The 17,730-nt window shown below is 37.5% G+C and overlaps 2 protein-coding genes across 3 annotated transcripts; both read right to left on the bottom strand.

The window, feature by feature from the left end:
* Window positions 1-90: 90 nt before the first annotated feature.
* LOC126584312 (dnaJ protein homolog) lies at window positions 91-3,464 on the bottom strand. The gene is made up of 7 exons (XM_050248734.1): window positions 3,307-3,464; window positions 3,010-3,179; window positions 2,387-2,552; window positions 2,158-2,299; window positions 1,788-2,064; window positions 1,462-1,660; window positions 91-596 (listed from the first exon to the last, which is right to left on the bottom strand). Exons 2-7 carry the CDS (start codon window positions 3,157-3,159, stop codon window positions 277-279), a joined length of 1,254 nt encoding a protein of 417 aa, XP_050104691.1. The 5' UTR covers window positions 3,160-3,179; window positions 3,307-3,464; the 3' UTR covers window positions 91-276.
* Window positions 3,465-4,751: 1,287 nt separating this feature from the next.
* On the bottom strand, window positions 4,752-11,485 carry LOC126584328 (uncharacterized). 2 transcript variants are annotated; one of them, XM_050248747.1, is made up of 5 exons: window positions 11,178-11,485; window positions 9,118-9,267; window positions 8,323-8,579; window positions 6,615-7,060; window positions 4,752-5,610 (listed from the first exon to the last, which is right to left on the bottom strand). In XM_050248747.1, exons 3-5 carry the CDS (start codon window positions 8,537-8,539, stop codon window positions 5,353-5,355), a joined length of 921 nt encoding a protein of 306 aa, XP_050104704.1. In that variant the 5' UTR covers window positions 8,540-8,579; window positions 9,118-9,267; window positions 11,178-11,485; the 3' UTR covers window positions 4,752-5,352. The 2 variants fall into 2 exon arrangements, with proteins under 2 accessions (XP_050104704.1, XP_050104700.1); XM_050248743.1 differs by lacking the exon at window positions 9,118-9,267 and having other exon boundaries at window positions 11,178-11,484.
* Window positions 11,486-17,730: the final 6,245 nt, after the last annotated feature.

Here is a 17,730-nt window from a genome sequence, read left to right on the forward strand (position 1 = left end):
ATAAGCTCAAGCCCCCACGGACCAAAGACATATAACCCCTTTCAAAGGGTTACTCTATCTAACCAACATCCTAAAGCAGCAGAATATAAATTCTTAGCTTTCAACAATTAACATTATATAGAATATAAGTAACCATCTCCTTAGTAGCTATTGTTCCCGAAAACTTACGATTCACAAACCAAACCACAAATATAAGTAACCATCGTCTTAGCATCCAACATACCACAATGCAGATAACTTTTATTTTTCTCAAATACGTTCATAAAGCCTATCTAATCACTGCTGAGCACACTGAACCCTCTGGGCACCACCATGCATGTCCTCATCATCGTCATATGCCTCGTGTGCATGTGCTTGCTTTCGGCGCATTTCCTCCTCTATGTTAACATCATGCAGCGTAGTCTCCTCACATTCATCCAACTCCATGTCGGTCAGCTGAGCCGAAGTCTTGGGGGGGAGGACAGCCTCCAGAGCCTTGCACTGTTCTGGATTCAGTGAGTCGGGGAACTCCACTGTGAAGTGAATATATAACTTACCTTTCATGAATGGCCTCTGGTACATTGGCATGCCCTCATCATTTATAGCCTTGAATTGATCTGATAGACACCAGTGAAAAAACAAATTAAATCAGTGGAACTAAAAAATATTCTGATGCAACGTCCATTTGTTAGAGGATGAAAGCCTAGAATTCTCAAACAAAAGCTTTTATCACAATACGGGCCAAAAACTAATGCACTAACTTTCACTGCTATGCATTTCGTAACTGAACTCAATATTACGATTGCAGGGACTGCAGGGACAGGTTGCAAATCTCATTTGTTCCATTAGTATAGTTATGATAATTGCACCATAGTAAACCAAACACATGACCACAAGCAACAGTGTCTTCTTCCAGTCACTAACTACAAGAGAGAGAGCGAGGGGGAGAGAGAAATGTAGGTGCGATTATAGGCATAAAGGGAGTGAAAAGGTAATATGTTTTAAATTTAAAAGGCAAATAGATGTGATGTTATTCCCACCCGCTCCGTTTTCTCACCCTCCATTAAATTTAAAACATATTACCTTCTCAATCCCTTTGTTCCTATAATCCTTAGTCTTTTTCTCCTTTCCAAAAAAATTGGTCATCTTTGAATAGCTTTACTCATATCGTCATCATATACGTTTGTTTTCTGTTCATGTATTTTTTGGTTGTCTGTTTTCTTTTTCTTTTTCACTCAAAACTTCATTTTGTTTGTAACATAAACAAAAACTTATACCAGACTTGTCAATAACCCATAAAACACCAATCCAAATCATCATTGGTTCAAGTGACAATGGCCTACACATTTATTTGACCAACCCTAATAAAGGTAGCATAATAAAATATTCCAAGAATGAATTTGATAATGAATCATAACATCAGGAACTAACCGAATGCACAAAGCAACTATTCAAAATGAGTACAGTAATAATGAAACTTACCAGGCTTTACAACTTCTCCAGGTTGGGATTTAATGAGGAGCTGTCTTCCATCTAAATGTGTCAATACAAATTGGAAGCCGCAGAGTGATTCCACAAGTGACAAGGTATGTTCAAAGAAGAGATCATCACCCTTCCTCTTAAATTTAGGGTGCTCCTTTTGTTGTAGGACAAAGACAATATCGCCTGTGATGGTGTCTGGCTGCAGAATGAAAAAAAAAAAAGGAAGACAAAATAGCATGGATCAATAAATGCACCAAAGACAACTGACATAAAGTGGTCACAAATAACGAACCTTCAAAGTTCAAAGTGAAAGCATGTAAACCTACCGCTTCATCAGCTTCACCAGGGAAAGTAATCTTCTGTCCATTTTGCATGCCCTTCTCCACAATTACTTCTAAGACTTTCTTTTCCTGAACAACCTTCTCACCCTTACATTGTGTGCAGCGATCCTTGTCATTAATGGTCTCACCAGTACCCTTGCACTCAGCGCAAGGATGTTGCATTTGCTGGATCATCGAGGGGCCGAGATGTCTAATAGAGACTTTCATTCCAGAACCTTGGCAGCCAGGACATTTCATTGAAGCACCTGACTTCGACCCTTTACTGAATCATGTAAAATAACATCTCCATATCAGAACCATAAAGCACTAAAGTAAATTTCGAATAACAACATTCAACTCGTATTAAAACACTAACCCCTTGCACTTGGAGCAGATTTTGTTGCGCGCAAGAGAAAGCTTTTTGGACGTTCCATTGTAGAGATCTTCCAAAGAAACCTTAAGGGGATGGATCACATCCTCTCCCCTTCTCTGCCTTCGGCCTCTGCTGCTTCCACCACCTGGGACATAGCATCAAAACACTTAATTCCAATTTACACAAAGTACAAACACAAGGAGCTCAGATCCAAACAGGGAAAATGCCTCACCACCGAATGGGTTTCCACCAAAGAAGGATTGGAAAATATCAAATGGGTCATGGCCACCACCTCCACCACCCATTCCTTCCTTGAGGGCATCCTCGCCATATTGATCATATATCTCACGTTTCTCTGGATCACTCAGAACCTCATATGCTTGGGCCAACTCTTTAAACTAAATTACAAACCGGTATCAAAACGGTCAGAAAATCAACATAACAAGAAAATACCATTAGGTTTTATTTGAAGACAATGAAATTCCAGCACAAGCACCCCCTCGGGTCGGACTATAACTCGTAGTGTCCGAAATACAAACATATGAAAGATTGAAGAAACCCCAACATCTAGTTTCACCATGTTAACTGCTGTATGTGATACCTCCGATTTATCAAAAACGATTCAAATGAATTATAAATTTCAATAATTTAAAAATTCAAGTGCAGTAAACAACAATAATAAAATTAATAATAAAAGTAAAAAAAAAAAAAAACCCAGAAATCCCCAATATACTCAAAGCCAAAATAAAAAAAATAATTTGCTAGATCTCAACGAAACCATAGATTTGAACAATCAAAAAGCTGCTGAATTAATAAACCAAGAGAATATTAATATTAGGAAAAGGAAAGTAAAACCTTCTCAGGATCGCCGCCCTTATCAGGGTGGTTCTTGATGGCGGCTTTTCTATAAGCCTTCTTTAGATCGTCCTGCGAAGCGGTCTTTGAAACTCCAAGGATCTCATAATACTTGCTGTTATCGCTTTTCTTTGGAGCTCTCCCAAACATTCTCACTTGTTACCCTTAATCTGTTAAATAATTAAAAAATAAATGATAAAAACCACCAATAAATTTCAAAAAATAAGAAAGAAAAAAAACCTAAATCCCAGAACTGGGTTTTGAAATTGATACAGAGAAAGATTATAGAGAGCTAACCGATTTTGAAATTCGATTAATTGGAGGTATGTCGTCGGACAGAGCAGAGAGAAGAACGAGAGAGGGCGAGAGAGAGAGGAGTGTTGGTTCAGGGATCTGTGTATTAAAGCGAGGGAATGGACGGCTGCGATTGATTGTCATCGAGGTGGTCGCTAAGGGTTAGTATTGACATTTCACATGCGAATAAGGAAGGATCTAGAATGTCTTTTTGCTTTTTACCCTTTACCCTTTACCTTTTTTTTATGGAAACTTTAACGAAAAGCTCCCGGTACTGTTCATTTTAAAAATCACATTTTTACACTAAAAAGTCAATCATGGTACTATTCACTTTACCCTTTATTTTGTTCCTTATCATTAAAACTCAAAGTTTTCAAGCCCTTTCATTAGTTTTCCTTTTTTTTATCTGTTTGCCGGAATATTATTTTTTTTTCAAAGAAAATTGTTTTAGTATTAAAAAGGAATAGTGTTTATGTAAATCAGACGTAGAGATTTATTTTGTGTTATTGTATTATTTGGGCAACAAGTATTTTTTTCATAAACTAGTATAAATGAAGGCACAACTTAACATATAGAAATTTTCTGGCATTTCTCTCTCTCTCTATAGTCGCTCCTCTTATTCTCAATTTTTTTGGTTTATAACATGTTATCAGCACCCCCAAATGTTAGGTTTCGAATTTGGAGAGGTCCCCTAAAGAACGGAGTTTGGTAACATCGATCAAATACTTTTAAACATGGTTTCAATTTCAATATCTTCTTGTTCTTGATGGCATGAATATTCACAACGACCACGAACTCTAATTTTACGTTGTTCGAATAATATATCTTGCCTTAATTTATATTTTGATTATTCAATTCGATTGCAAATATTGGATTTTTGTATTGGTTTTGAGAATGCAGATACAATGCATCTGAAGTTCATATTAAATGTCGAATTTATAGTTTCGAGAGATGTCATAACAATGTGAAGTTTTATAAGACATATCACTCATGTTGAAATCCGAAGTTCTTAATCAAACCAAATCATGTCTTGAACAAGCATGTTCAAATTTTTTATGTTTACATATTTTTTTTTTTATCTTACCATAACACTAACCGCAACTTTGTTCCCTCAGCAAAATATCGACCTTAACAAGCTCGATTTCATGCAACCGAGGGCTACAAAATATTGAATTTGAAATCATGTTTTCGAAGTACTTGATTGATGTGACCAAACTCCGTCCAAGAGGAATTACACATTTTGCATGAATGATGTTCCGTGCTCTGACAGATTCACTCCATGGTTGTCGACCCTATTTCAATCGTGTACTTAGTCATCATGTTGGCTATCGTATTAAAAAAAATTCATAATTTCTCAAAACATTTATTAAGAACATGTTGTTCAAAAACTTGTTTGGTGTGAGATTGAAAATTGTTTTTAAATTTTAATAATTAAAAAGAAAAGAAAATTATCCTACAACAACTCAATTTTATTTAAAATTGCTCAACGGCTTCAACAGCATTGTTTTGTCCGTGGAGAACAACAAATTATAGCAGCAGCTGGCGAGACTGCAAGAGGACAATCTGAATGGCACTCTACCTTGTCTAATCAGAATTAGAAACTCTTCAGTTGCATAATTACTAAAAACACCAATATTACAGACGCCCCGCCACATACAATTTGGTCAGGTACCTGAAAGCTGCGGGAAGGAGTATAACGATCTACACTGTTTCTGTTATCTTGAAATAATTTCCTGGAACATCTAACTTCCACCACCCGACTAGCGTTTCTGCAGAATTATGAACTTGGAATTCCCTTTCCTTTTTTCTTTTGGCTAAAAGAAACACACATGAACCTGCATAAGATGGGGAAGTCCAGCACCCCTGCAAGGCTTGATAGCAAACACTAAGGACGGGGAAATGAATGCCACCACTTTTGTTTGCAATAACCAAGCGCCCGAACTTGGTTAATGTACCACTGCACGATTCTGCTCTAAATGAAATAACCGGAGAGGATGAGTTTGATATCCTGAATAACCTGCCAAACCATCCAAAATGATTCCTTGTTTATCAAGGTTTCAGCCCAAGACGTTTCCTTGTCTTTCCTACAAATAAGTCCCCAGATTTGATCATGCCTGGGATGCAACCACTAATTGTCACTAATGGGAACTGAGCAATTCCCTCTTTCCTCCCAAGTGAAACAAGTGCCATTTCTAAACCAGGCTTATATGTAGCCATCTTGCTTTCATTTCGTCCGCTCAACAATAGCTTCAGGTTCTCGGAAGTCACTTCAGCATGTCTTTGTGCTAAATATCCTTGTTTGATCTCCTGTTTCAATAGATTGTTTTTATTAGTTTAAGACAGATTTTTTTTTTAAACATAAAATTTCGTAGACATTGATAGTGAAAATGACGAACAAAATCACAGCAAAGGTTGACCTAACTTTTTCACCAGACTCATAACTCATACAGCTGTTACTTCTTGCCAAAATGACTTTGAACCCTTACAAAAACAAGAAGTCAATATTACCGAGTATGAGCAAAATCTAAATCAGAGCTGTCATATTGCACTGGGGTCTGTAGTCTGTTCAACATTTTGTTCTTGTTAAACCGATCTTTGTGGTTTCTAAATTATCTTTTCACTTTAGTATGAGGTTTCTCAAAATAAGAGCTACTTTTTGGTGATATGTCCTTACCCATATTCTCTACAAAACACTGTATCATACTGAAAACTCCCCATTTATCAATCATCCTAATTTTTTCTTGTTTGAAGTTATTTATAAACTGATAATTTTGCTTATTTATAAACTGATAATTTTGCTGCTTATTAACACATGACTAGAAGTTTTTTGCATTGTTTCACGAAATAGAAATATCGAACAAAGTTCAGGCCTCATAATATTCCAAAACTTGTTAAACTAAGAGAAAAGCAAAATAGCGTCATGATTGCAGTTCTGCCTCTACCATCAAACAGTTAATTAACTCTAATTTTTCAGTTTTATAATTAGCTCAGGTGTTTTTCGGCCCCTAGCATTTTATGTGAATCCAACCCTGAATTTTTTCCCATATTTATCCAGCCCCTCAATAGTTCCTTATATTTACAACTTGTATACTAACCACTAACCATGACCTAGTTAGTAGTTACATTCCAGATTTGCACTTTTTAACTTTAGGATCCTCGAATTTGACTACCACCACCTATTTGTCCATGTGTAGAACATATCAGGTCCACATGCCTCAAACAAGGAGTTTCTTACTAAATATTGACTGCCAATAGCAAAACCAAAAAATAAAAAGTACTAAAAACACAAGAGAAAGATAGATTTGGCTGACCTTAACATCGGTTATATCTCCTACTGCAAAGATATTTTTATGACCACGAACCCTCATGTTTCTATCAACCATCAATCTTCCTTGCATATCCAAGTCATTCTGTAAAATACTCTCCCTAAGCCATGACGAACCCATTGGTTTAGCCGTGCACACAAAGTGGCAATCAGCTGCGATAACTTCTCCAGAAGATGTTTGAATAAAACCATCAGATACATTGTTCAAATTAACGGACTCATTCAAAACAACTTCAACATTTTTTGATATTAACCAATCAAGTGCCTTTTGGGAAGCCTTCAAGCCAATGAATTCTAGTAGCCTTGACCCCCTGTGCACAAGTGTCACCTTCTTTTCTGGAAAATCAATGGCAATTTCACCAGCAAGTTCAACACCAGTAGGGCCCCCTCCAACAATCAGGATTGATTCAGCAGAATTGATCTTTTCAAACTCTGGACACAGAAAGAGAATAAATTCAGATTTGATGCCAAAGGCTTCATCAAATGGTGAACAATTAAGACATAGAAGTCAGCATTAAGTATTGTAGCCTTGTCAGAGCACCTTCACGAAATTAAAATTAAAATTCTATTTTCATTATTTTCCTTTTCCTTTTTAGGACGGAGCCAGGATTTTTTTTTGGGTGTGCGATAGCTCTAAGCTACATAACCTATTAAAGGAGCCTCCTAATATTGTTTCTCATATCATCGATCAAAATATACATATAAAAACACATTCAGGATAAATGAAATCATTATGAACAAAACTCAACAGCAAGAGTACATTTCATTAATAAGTAACAAATATGTACCTAGTTTTTTTTTTTTTTTTTTTTTTTTTTTGGGGGGGGGGGGTGGGGGGGCATAAGGAGCCTTCCCTCAAAAATGCACAAGAAGCATACAACATAAGTAAGAAACAAACATGCAATGCAAGTATGTACAACAGAAACTACTCAAGTAAAATCCTAATATAATGAGAATACTTCAAAGACTCAAACAATTCACAAAAATCTATTCTATTAAGAGAGGAGCCCTTGTCAACTCCCCCCCCCCCCCTTTTTTTCTAATTTTGCACTCACTTTTGAATACACAATATTGACATGAGGAGGGCTAAAAAGTAGTTTTGTACCTTTTGACAAAATGACAATCATATCCCTATTTTCCCTATTTTACCCTCACTTTTGATACACAATATTTACATAAGGAGGACAAAAAAACAGTAAAATATGCACTTATTAAAAGAAATTGTCCCACCATCATTTTTTCATACTCTTTTAAAATTTTAAAAACTAATCACACTCCTTAATAAAAAAACAAAATATAAAATGAAATTGTTCACACACACAAAGTGTGTGCTCATCGGCTAGTATATAATAAAAAAAACTCAACAAGCATAAACAACCAAGTACAATCCTAACTCCTTAATCCCATAACCTAAATTAAGTGAAACATGTGAAGTATTAAAGCTTCTTAACACTTACTCGGGTAAGCTGAGTGGGACTAAATCATTTCAACTACTACTGGTAGAGTGGTTAAAAGTCCACAAATGCAATCTCAGAGAAAAAAAAAGTAAACGTATGAGATTTCTTACATGAGTTATGTGGATTTATAAGTTAAGTTTAATTTGAAATTGGGTGAAGTACTAAATGCAATAGCTATCATAAACAGTGACCACAAGACCACAAATGCAGTGATACTTATGAATCTTTATGTATTACCTGCCTGGTACTGACTGAGCCTCGCAACTCTGGTTTTTGGAACAGAGTCCTTGTGACCAGTGGCAATAACAAGGTAATCATATACAAGCAAACGGCCATCTGTAGTCAATACTTCACGGTCTGTGATGTTAGCTGCAGTAGATGCAACAATCCGCACATTTGGAAGGTAATCGCAGTGATTAATGATGGATCTTTTGGCAAATGATGGCTCCACCATTGCCCTCAAGCTTCCCCATGGGATCTCAAAATACTCCTTCCTAAGGTGTAAACAAAAATGTCATCAAAAAGGAACAAAGAATAAAATAACTTGATACATCAATAATTATAGTTGTATCGATACTAAATTATGCATACTGAGGAATAAGTGGACATGAAACCAGAAATGACGCAAAAGAAACCATGATTCTTGTTTACAAATAAGTAATCTACTGGAGAAATTCCAAGAGAGCATCAACCAGGTACAAAGAAGGATAACTAAAACCAGAGAAAACACATCATCTTAATCATAAATAAGATGGGGACATGTAATAAAACTTAAATCAAGAGAACCATGACAGGTCTTGGTTGTTGCATGTAGGTAGGGAAATAATAGGTGTCTTTAACATTCCAATATAATATGGTATGAGCAGATGTATTTAGCATGGTCAGATGATGAGAGAGAGAGAGAGAGAGAGAGAGAGAGAGAATACATGGTTAATAGTATTTTTACTTCATGTTGAGCCATAAACATGTGCCAATTTAAACTGGAAAAAACTGCCTTACTCAACAGTTGCATGACAAAGTAATGCATTTTACCATTCAAAACGTTTAAACAGGTCATCTTGAATCTTCTACATGCAAAACATGGCTAGTTCAGTGACACCACTTCCTTCTTTTCATCTATCATGTTTACTATCTCCACTGGAGTAATTAATAGACAAGTACACCCAAAAAGCCTTGCGCTGCCTGCTATACATGATCATTGATCAAACAATTGAAAAATTCATAAAACAAATAGAACAAAAAATTGTAAATACTTTTATGTTAAAAAAAAATTAAACAAAAAAGTGATAATATGGTAAAAGATGAAACAAAGTCCAGTGGCGTTTCTTGTACACTCCTGATGAAAACTATTACTAAATAGGGGTACACCTAGTTTTCTTCCCTTTCTACGCTTTCATCTATGACAAAACTTCTTTCTTAAACTCTTCAATTGGTGTCTGAGCTAAACTCATTGATTACTATCTTAGAAAGCCTGAAAATCATGAAGATACTTATTTGCAATAAATCTATGCTCATCCATTTAAACCTCGAATGGTGTTAATATGCCTCAGCAGCTGAGCATCATTCATTTTTCAAATTATTAGAAAAACTCGAATATTCAGTTGAAACTTGCCAGGAGCCACCACATCACAAGTCGAATATTTGGTTTCCCACACATAAATTTAAAATATCATTGGTTCAAAAGGTACAAACGAAGATCGTTGGGGCACAAATGCATCCACAAAAGACAGCAAGAGCAACCACAGAAATCACAATGACTTAGATCAGTACCCTTAGTCTATTTCACCATTTCAGACTACTTCTTCCAATAATCATGAGCCATAGCCTCCTCAATTCAAACATCTGAATCCTTTATTCTACCGTCATTCAGCTAAATAATAAGCCTTAAGGTAATTCTACCTCATTGCATATTTGCAAACCGTCTCCTTTTTCCACAGAATCATTGCTTATTCATCTTCAGAGAAAAGACATTTCCATAACTTTTACTTTCAATCTGAAATCAATTCCATACATATTTCATTCAAATCGGTGCTTTCAGGATAGAAAAGAACTGTTGCTTGTCCAGACATCAAGTACCTCCTGTTCATGTGAATTAGCTGTGTTTGGTATGCAGTCTTATCAAAACTAAACCCTCACACCGCCTGCCCTTCGTCCAAAAACAGACAGGAGTCTATACTATGCTCAAAATCCGGGCTGTAAATTGTCTTTGTTTTCAGTTTCTTCATCTTCTATTCATGCAGCAATAAGGTTGCACTTGCACCCCCTACTGGTCTCTATAGTGAATTCTTATCGTAGAAGGTATCCCTGCAATTGACTTTTCTAAGATAACTATCTACGGAACCCAGCATCACAGAAACTAGAGGAGCACATCATTTAGAAACATCTTTCAAAATACATGATTTACATTATCCCAATACATCCTTCACCAGTACATCATCTTAAGAAATCATGAATCACTAGCTTTGTAGGATTGTCCGATAAATATGAGTTAGCATTCATACATGATTTACATTATCCCAATACATCCTTCACCAGTACATCATCTTAAGAAATCATGAATCACTAGCTTTGTAGGATTGTCCGATAAATATGAGTTAGCATTCATACATGATTTACATTAGCCCAAAGAACCATGAAAATAAAAGCAATACCACTCTTTTTCTTACTACTATTCCTACATCAAACAGCACCATAATAAAAGTTACACAAAGATATATATATATATATATTATTTGCACAAAGGCTCTTTATTTTAGTTTCTCGGTGCAGATAGCCGGGCTTTGAGTGAAGTGTGCATAGAGAACGGACCTCTGTTAAATTAAAAGTTAGTTTTCTGTCGGCTCATAAGGTTATCATTTTCTCTAAATACACAGAAAACCAATCCAATTGCAAAATCAAATTCTATGACCATATTCTGCCGCATAACACAGCATAGCATAGCAAATTCAAGGTCATTGATAAAAATTGAAACTCCTCTCTCTGCACTCAAGTTCGAATTCCCTCCCCCTAGTTTAAATAAGATTAAAGTATTGCTGAATGATCGTCGGATGATAGAAAACAAGTGAAGTAATGGGTTTAGAAGCATGGCTTACTGATCAACAAGGACAACATCAGCGCAGAACTGGAGAGAATGGGCTACGACGGAGCCGCCGACGCCGCCTCCAATCACGACCACTCTTTTCCTCTCCGCATCCGATGACTCTTGCGCCGCAGCCATTGAAATTGAGAAGCGAGTAAAATGGAAACGCTTTCCCCTCAAGAAGAAGAGAGGCGAATGAATGAGGAGATTTTTGGTGGTTACAACGCCAGTTCACGTGCACTGGTGGTATGAGTTTTGGGTGTGTGGTTAAACCAGCTACCAACTGAGCGTTTCAATGCCATTGGTTTCTTTTTCTTTTTCTTTTTTTTTTTTTTTTTTTTTTCCTACAACGCATAGTTTTGTTCCAGAAGCTTTTCCCCTCCAGGAATGCGATGCCCTTTAAAACTTTATTTATTTACTTTTTTAGTGGACGGATAGGGTAGGAGATTCCGAAGATATTTTTATTATGCCGAGGACAATGTTTAGTATATTATGTTTCATAATATAATTTGATAATATTTTTTTTTAGTTTTCAATTAATTATATTATAATACTTGATGTATCAAATATTATTTTCGTCATCCTAAAATGTATTTTGAGAATCAGGAGGGATTGTGATAAAATTTTCAGGCTCAACATTGTTCATCAAATTTTTTAATTGTGCTTTAAAAATTAAGTAGTTTTAAAATAAAATAGTTAACATTTGATAAACTATTCTAAAAGGCTATTGAGTATGAAAAAGAGTGAAAAAAGTTAGCTTAAAACGTATTTTTTAGATATCCTATTCTTATGCATTCATTCCCATATCGTTTAATTAACTTGTTGATATTTTTGGAGTAAAAAATAATCAAGAAAATTATAGAAGTGACACATGTACTTTTGGATAAAAAGATAAAATTACCTTCGAGACACACTGGGATTCTCACGCGCATGCAATGGACAATAACGGTTTAATCAAGAAAGAGTCAAATATGATCAAAATAGTATTTAATCAAAACCCTCTCATCACACCTCATCAAATCCTCACTCAAAAGTAATTCCCAAATTTCCTATTAAATTTGGAATTAATTGTCAAGTTAATTGTAAGATATTATTTCACATAATATATTACAATTACACTCACAATTTGACCATATGTGACCGGCCCCTATTCTCCAAATAGAGCCGGTCACTCCCCTATAAATAGCCATATTTTCCCACTAAAATGCTAAGTCACTATCTTCCCAAAAATTCTCAAACACATTCTCTCTCAAATTCTTAATTTTGGCATCGGATATTCTTCGGCAAAGGCCCTCATTCATCGAGAGCGCGTAAGGCTTTTCGCCTTAATTTTAGGTGTTATTATTTTGTATGTGTATTTTCATAAAAGGAAAAGGTGGCGAAAATTTGTATCCATAATATTGTTGGAGAAAGGAAATTTTGGTTTAGGGAAATTTTATTTCAACCCATGCAACCTCTTTCTACACTCAACTTACTCATTACATCCATATTATTTTTAACTAAACTATCAATATTTTTTAAACCAAAATTTAGTACCTAAATTACCCTCACTGACATGCCCCAATCCTGATGTCCGAGGGACATCGGAATGGTCACGTGTTGATTGACACCCGAAGGTGACGAAAGTCATTTAATGAATGCATATGCTAAGAACATGTGAAACATGCATGTAAATCACTTTGCGTAACTACGCAAAGTGATATTCAAATATAAGTCTTATAAAATATAATAATAATATTCAATTGCCAACAATGAATTTAATGATAATACATGACATGTTCAAAGTATGCAACTAATTCAGAATACAAGCAGAAGGTGAAATCACAATGATGTCAAAGTAGAAGAGATGGCACGATGTCACTGTTAAGGGAATGCCTCATAGTTCGGGTCGTAATCCTCATTTCTATGTCCTAATTAATGGTATCAGTATCATTCAGCTCGAAGCCAGTACTTATATCTCTCGACCCAAAGCCATCTACATATATCTCTTGCCAGCCATATGTCTCCCTCAGCCATATATCTCCTTCACCCATATATCTTTCTCGCTCGTAGGTAGAACAGTGACCACTAGATACACACAAAATCATTTAACATAGTATTTCCAAACATAGATACATATATCAAAACATCTTCATAGCATATAGTCATCCATCATATATACTACAAAGAAGTGTGTAAAAGCATATTCATAAATAGTATATAGTCATCCATCATATATACTATAAATAACGGCATTTCGATAAAATATAGCATTCCAAAATATTCTCAGTAAGCATAATATATCATAAAACGTTTCATAAAGCGTAATCATTAAAATCATGTTTTTCACGTATGCATTTTGTTGATGCACAAAACCCTGTCTTAGAACAACGTAAATCCGATGGTGAATCTGCAAGAAATGTAAATAACACAAGATATATCGTGGTTCACCCCAAGGTTTGGGCTACGTCCACACTGATTATGTATTTCTGAGGGCGAGAGAACCTCTGTAATGTGAGAGGGGATGTGAGAGGGGTGAGGAGCCTTAGGAATTGGCCTCTCCTAATTATGAGGGTGAGAAGTCCTTTTATAGAATAAGGGCTTCTCACTTATTACATATTTGCCCATTCCTTTCTTACATAATTACATTTAAGTCCCCTGAGTATTTGTGCGAAATCTAAATACAGAGGCCCTAAATATGGTATAAACAGTAGCCAAGTCTTCAGTCAAGAGAGTCTTTTAGCTGGAGACTTGAAATTCAGTCCATGTGTGGGCCGAAGTAAATAGATGTTGTCTTAAACTAATGCTCGATATGAGACGGTGCTCAATCTGAAATGATGCTCAACTAAAAGTAGCCCATGCTGCGAGGCTGCTCGGCTCGTGGCTTATGTTGCCTTGGTTGGCTCAGCTTGTGGCGTTGAAGATGAGGGAGTCCCTTTTATAGAATAAGGGCTCGCTCCTCAATACATGAATGATGGGCTAGAGTTGATGCTCTCTAATGATGGTGAGGGAGTCCCTTTTATAGAATAAGGGCTCGCTCCTCAATACATGAATGATGGGCTAGAGTTGATGCTCTCTAATGATGGTGAGGGAGTCCCTTTTATAAAATAAGGACTCGCTCCTCAGTACATAGATAATGGGCTAAGTCCCCCAAGTATTTTCCATGAGGCCCAATATATGGTACATATTGTAGTCCCCCAAGTCTTCGGTCAATAGAGTCTGTTGGCTGGAGACTTCAAATTGAATCCATGTATGGGCCGAAGTGGCGGTTGTTCGGAGGCGGTATTTGTATACCCTGCACTGAAGCTTTGTAGGTGAAGCTTTGCAAGTGAAGTTTTGAAGCTAGGGCTCTGTAAATGACGCTTTTGAAGCTAGAGTTCTGTAAATGAAACTTTTGAAGCTGATTAACATGAGTGATGCTCATGAATGTTTATGTTGATTGACATGAGTGATGCTCATGGATGTTGTCATGAGTGATGCTCATGAATGTTGACATGAATGATGGTCATGAATGTTTATGTATGATTGTCATAAGTGATGCTCATGAATGTTTATGTATGAATGACATGAGTAATGCTCATGTATAATTTGGAGTACTGGGCGTACTTTTGATCACTTGGTTGGTGGCATGAAGGAGAGTACGGGTTGTACATTTCATCACCTGGTTGGTGGCATGAATGGCTAGTTGTCAAATGATATTAGAGTAGGGTTGTACATTTCATCACCTGGTTAGTGGTAATAACGGCAGGTTGCCGAATAATTTTGGAGTATTGGGTGTACTTTTGATCACTTGGTTGGTGGTAATAGTGGCGGGTTGCCGAATAATTGTGAAGTACTGGGCGTACTTTTAATCACCTGGTTGGTAGTAATAGCGGCGGGTTGCCGAATAATTGTGGAGTATTAGGCGTACTTTTGATCACTTGGTTGGTGATAATAGAGGGCCTGGCTCTTTTGGGCATAAGGGTCTTCGCTCACCACATAATATTTCAGCCTATTTATTTTGGGCTTTACCATTTTTTTTAATTACCCTCTGATGGGGTTTATACATATTACCCTATGTTGGGATTTATACAGATGTTTCCAAAAGATAAGGAAAATAAATTACATCATTCTGGTGGGGTGTTTATTCCTTGCTTTTGCAGTGTCCCCATATGCCTCCCTTTTGCTTTCTCTTTATCCACATATGCCTCCTTTTTGCTTTACTCCTTTTTTTTTTGCTTTCTGCAATTATCTCAGTGGGTAGCCATGCTTTCTACTTTGCTCTTTTCCACCACAGATCTCTTTTCCACCGCATATCTCATGTTGAAAGGGTAGCCATGCTTTCTGCTTTGCTCTTTTGCTTTTCTTTCTCTTTCCTTGCGCTGCTTTTCTTTGCTTTTACTTTCTTTTTTCTTTTCTACTCAATGGCCATCCCAGTAAGAACAGCAACTTGAACAACCTGCACACACACCCATCTTGATTCCCCACCATGACCAAACCCATCATCTTATGCATAACAATCAGCACCATCTTATCCGACGGGAGCAAATCAATATGTTGCACCTGCCACTCCCTCATAATCGCCTCCCTCAACGGCTCAAACCACCCCAAAAACAAGGTCTTTATGTACGGCAAGCTCAGAGCCAGCTGGAGAGTGGCTTATCACATTAGCCGAGTAGGTTTAGCCGTGTGGAGGTCGGCGTCGCAACTGACGTAGAGAGCGGCAACGTCTACTCCTCCTTTAAATCTAGGCATTGTTCCCAATGGTATGGAAGGGAGACATGGGAGTTGAGTTCTAAAGTGGCGTCTGAGGTTGATGAGGTTGAAGACGATGACCTGCCCTGCATCCCCGTGGCTGCCAATATCCCGTCAATGAATGTTGAGATGGCGTACTGACGGTCGAGGCGTTCGGCAGTCTTATTTGCCTCGAAAGGGAACTGCTCGAATCCGTCGTTGGCGCTCCGCCACGCGTCCTTCGTGAAGCTTCCGACGTCGCTATGCTGGAACGTCTGGATGTTCGGCACCTGGCAGTGGCGGTGATGGTAATAACCTTCTGAGGATTAAGATTATGGGCTGCACTTCTGCATATTAATTATAGTAGAAGAAGAATACTAGTAATTGCCGACATATGGGTTTTTTGTTGGCCTACGAGTCACTGAGTCAGCATAGGTTATGGAAATGATCTCAAATGTGTAATGGATGGGAAGATTACGGAAGATTCGAGAGAAAGAAAAATGGGTTTTTGGAAGGGTTTTTTGAACTGCACAAAGTCTGTGAAAGTTTTCTGAAAAAAGCCCAAAGAGAGAGGTTCTGGGTTTTTGTATATTCACGGCGGAGGTAAAAAAATGAAAGAGAACCAACTTAACTTTTTGTGTCGTTTCCCACAGACGGCGCCAAATGTTGATGCACAAAACCGGAGGTCTTGGAACAACGTAAATCTGACCGTGAATCTGCAAGAAATGTAAATAACACAAGATGTATCGTGGTTCACCCCAAGGTTTGGGCTACGTCCACACTGATTATGTATTTCTGAGGAAGAGAAAACCTCTGTAATGTGAGAGGGGATGTGAGAAAGGTGAGGAGCCTTAGGAATTGGCCTCCCCTAATTATGAGGGTGAGGCGTCCTTTTATAGAATAAGGGCTCCTCACTTATTACATATTTACCCATTCATTTCTTACATAATTACATTTAGGTCCCATGAGTATTTGTACAAGATCTAAATACGGAGGCCCTAAATATGGTATAAACACATTTCTACTATTAAAACATGCATTTTAGAAAGGGTTCACTCACAGATACTCCATCATCGAAGAGCCGTATAAAATAGGAATGACAGAATCGCTGCTAATAATTGCACCTAAGCACATAAAGGGTCCAATTAATATAACTAAACTTAAACGGTTGAATTTCAGAAAACGGACGTCATAAATGAGTTTAAGACCTTGAAAAACTCGAGTATGGTCACGCGCTGCCCCACACGCCCTCACGCATCGTGGCAAGGTGGCTGCTCCGGCGACCACGAGCCGCCGTGGGTCACCGAAAAATTCGTCGATGTCCCTATGGACGGTGGAGCGTGTGCTCTACACATCGGTCCCAGTGACCCTTCACGCGCGGCCTGGGGTCCGTTTTGGTTGGGTTTGGGCCTGGGCTTGTAACTGGGCCAGGGCTTAAAGGGTTTTGGGCTTGAGGTTATCAGCCCATAGGCCCAAGCTTGATGGCCCAAGGGCCTAGGGTCAAAGGGTTTTGGGTCAAAGGGCCTGAGCTTGAAAGCCTTGCCCAAGGTAAGAGTTTTGGTTTTAAAATAAATAAAAATAAAAAGGGTTATTGGATTTGGGCTTTAAGGGGTTAACAAGCCTAAATCCCAAATTCCAAATGGCCCGAATGCCTAAAAGACAAGGATTGGATTTGGGCTGCCCTAAGGCTTGGGCTTTTGGTTTATGCCCAAGGCCTTGGTTTTGTTTCTTGTCGGGGAAGGAGGTGGAAGCCTCCTATGCTCCAGTCAACAACAAACCAACATACTAACCTCCGATCTAACTACAAAAGGAAGGTATGAGATAAGGGAAGAGAATTTATACCTATGGCACACCCTAAAATGGTCGAAGACGGC

The sequence above is a fragment of the Malus sylvestris genome, chromosome 2 (assembly GCF_916048215.2).
Source record: "Malus sylvestris chromosome 2, drMalSylv7.2, whole genome shotgun sequence".
Taxonomy (NCBI): domain Eukaryota; kingdom Viridiplantae; phylum Streptophyta; class Magnoliopsida; order Rosales; family Rosaceae; genus Malus; species Malus sylvestris.

Coding starts and splice junctions, on each gene's coding strand:
- LOC126584312 (XM_050248734.1), bottom strand. CDS start 3,159: ATGTTTGGGAGAGCTCCAAAGAAAAGCGATAACAGCAAGTATTATGAG. Junction 2,300..2,386: donor TGGTGGAAACCCATTCGGTG/GTGAGGCATTTT, acceptor GCTATGTCCCAG/GTGGTGGAAGCAGCAGAGGC. Junction 1,661..1,787: donor CTGGTGAAGCTGATGAAGCG/GTAGGTTTACAT, acceptor TTCATTCTGCAG/CCAGACACCATCACAGGCGA.
- LOC126584328 (XM_050248743.1), bottom strand. CDS start 11,302: ATGGCTGCGGCGCAAGAGTCATCGGATGCGGAGAGGAAAAGAGTGGTC. Junction 8,580..11,177: donor GATGTTGTCCTTGTTGATCA/GTAAGCCATGCT, acceptor TTTACACCTTAG/GAAGGAGTATTTTGAGATCC. Junction 5,611..6,614: donor GAGATATAACCGATGTTAAG/GTCAGCCAAATC, acceptor CTATTGAAACAG/GAGATCAAACAAGGATATTT.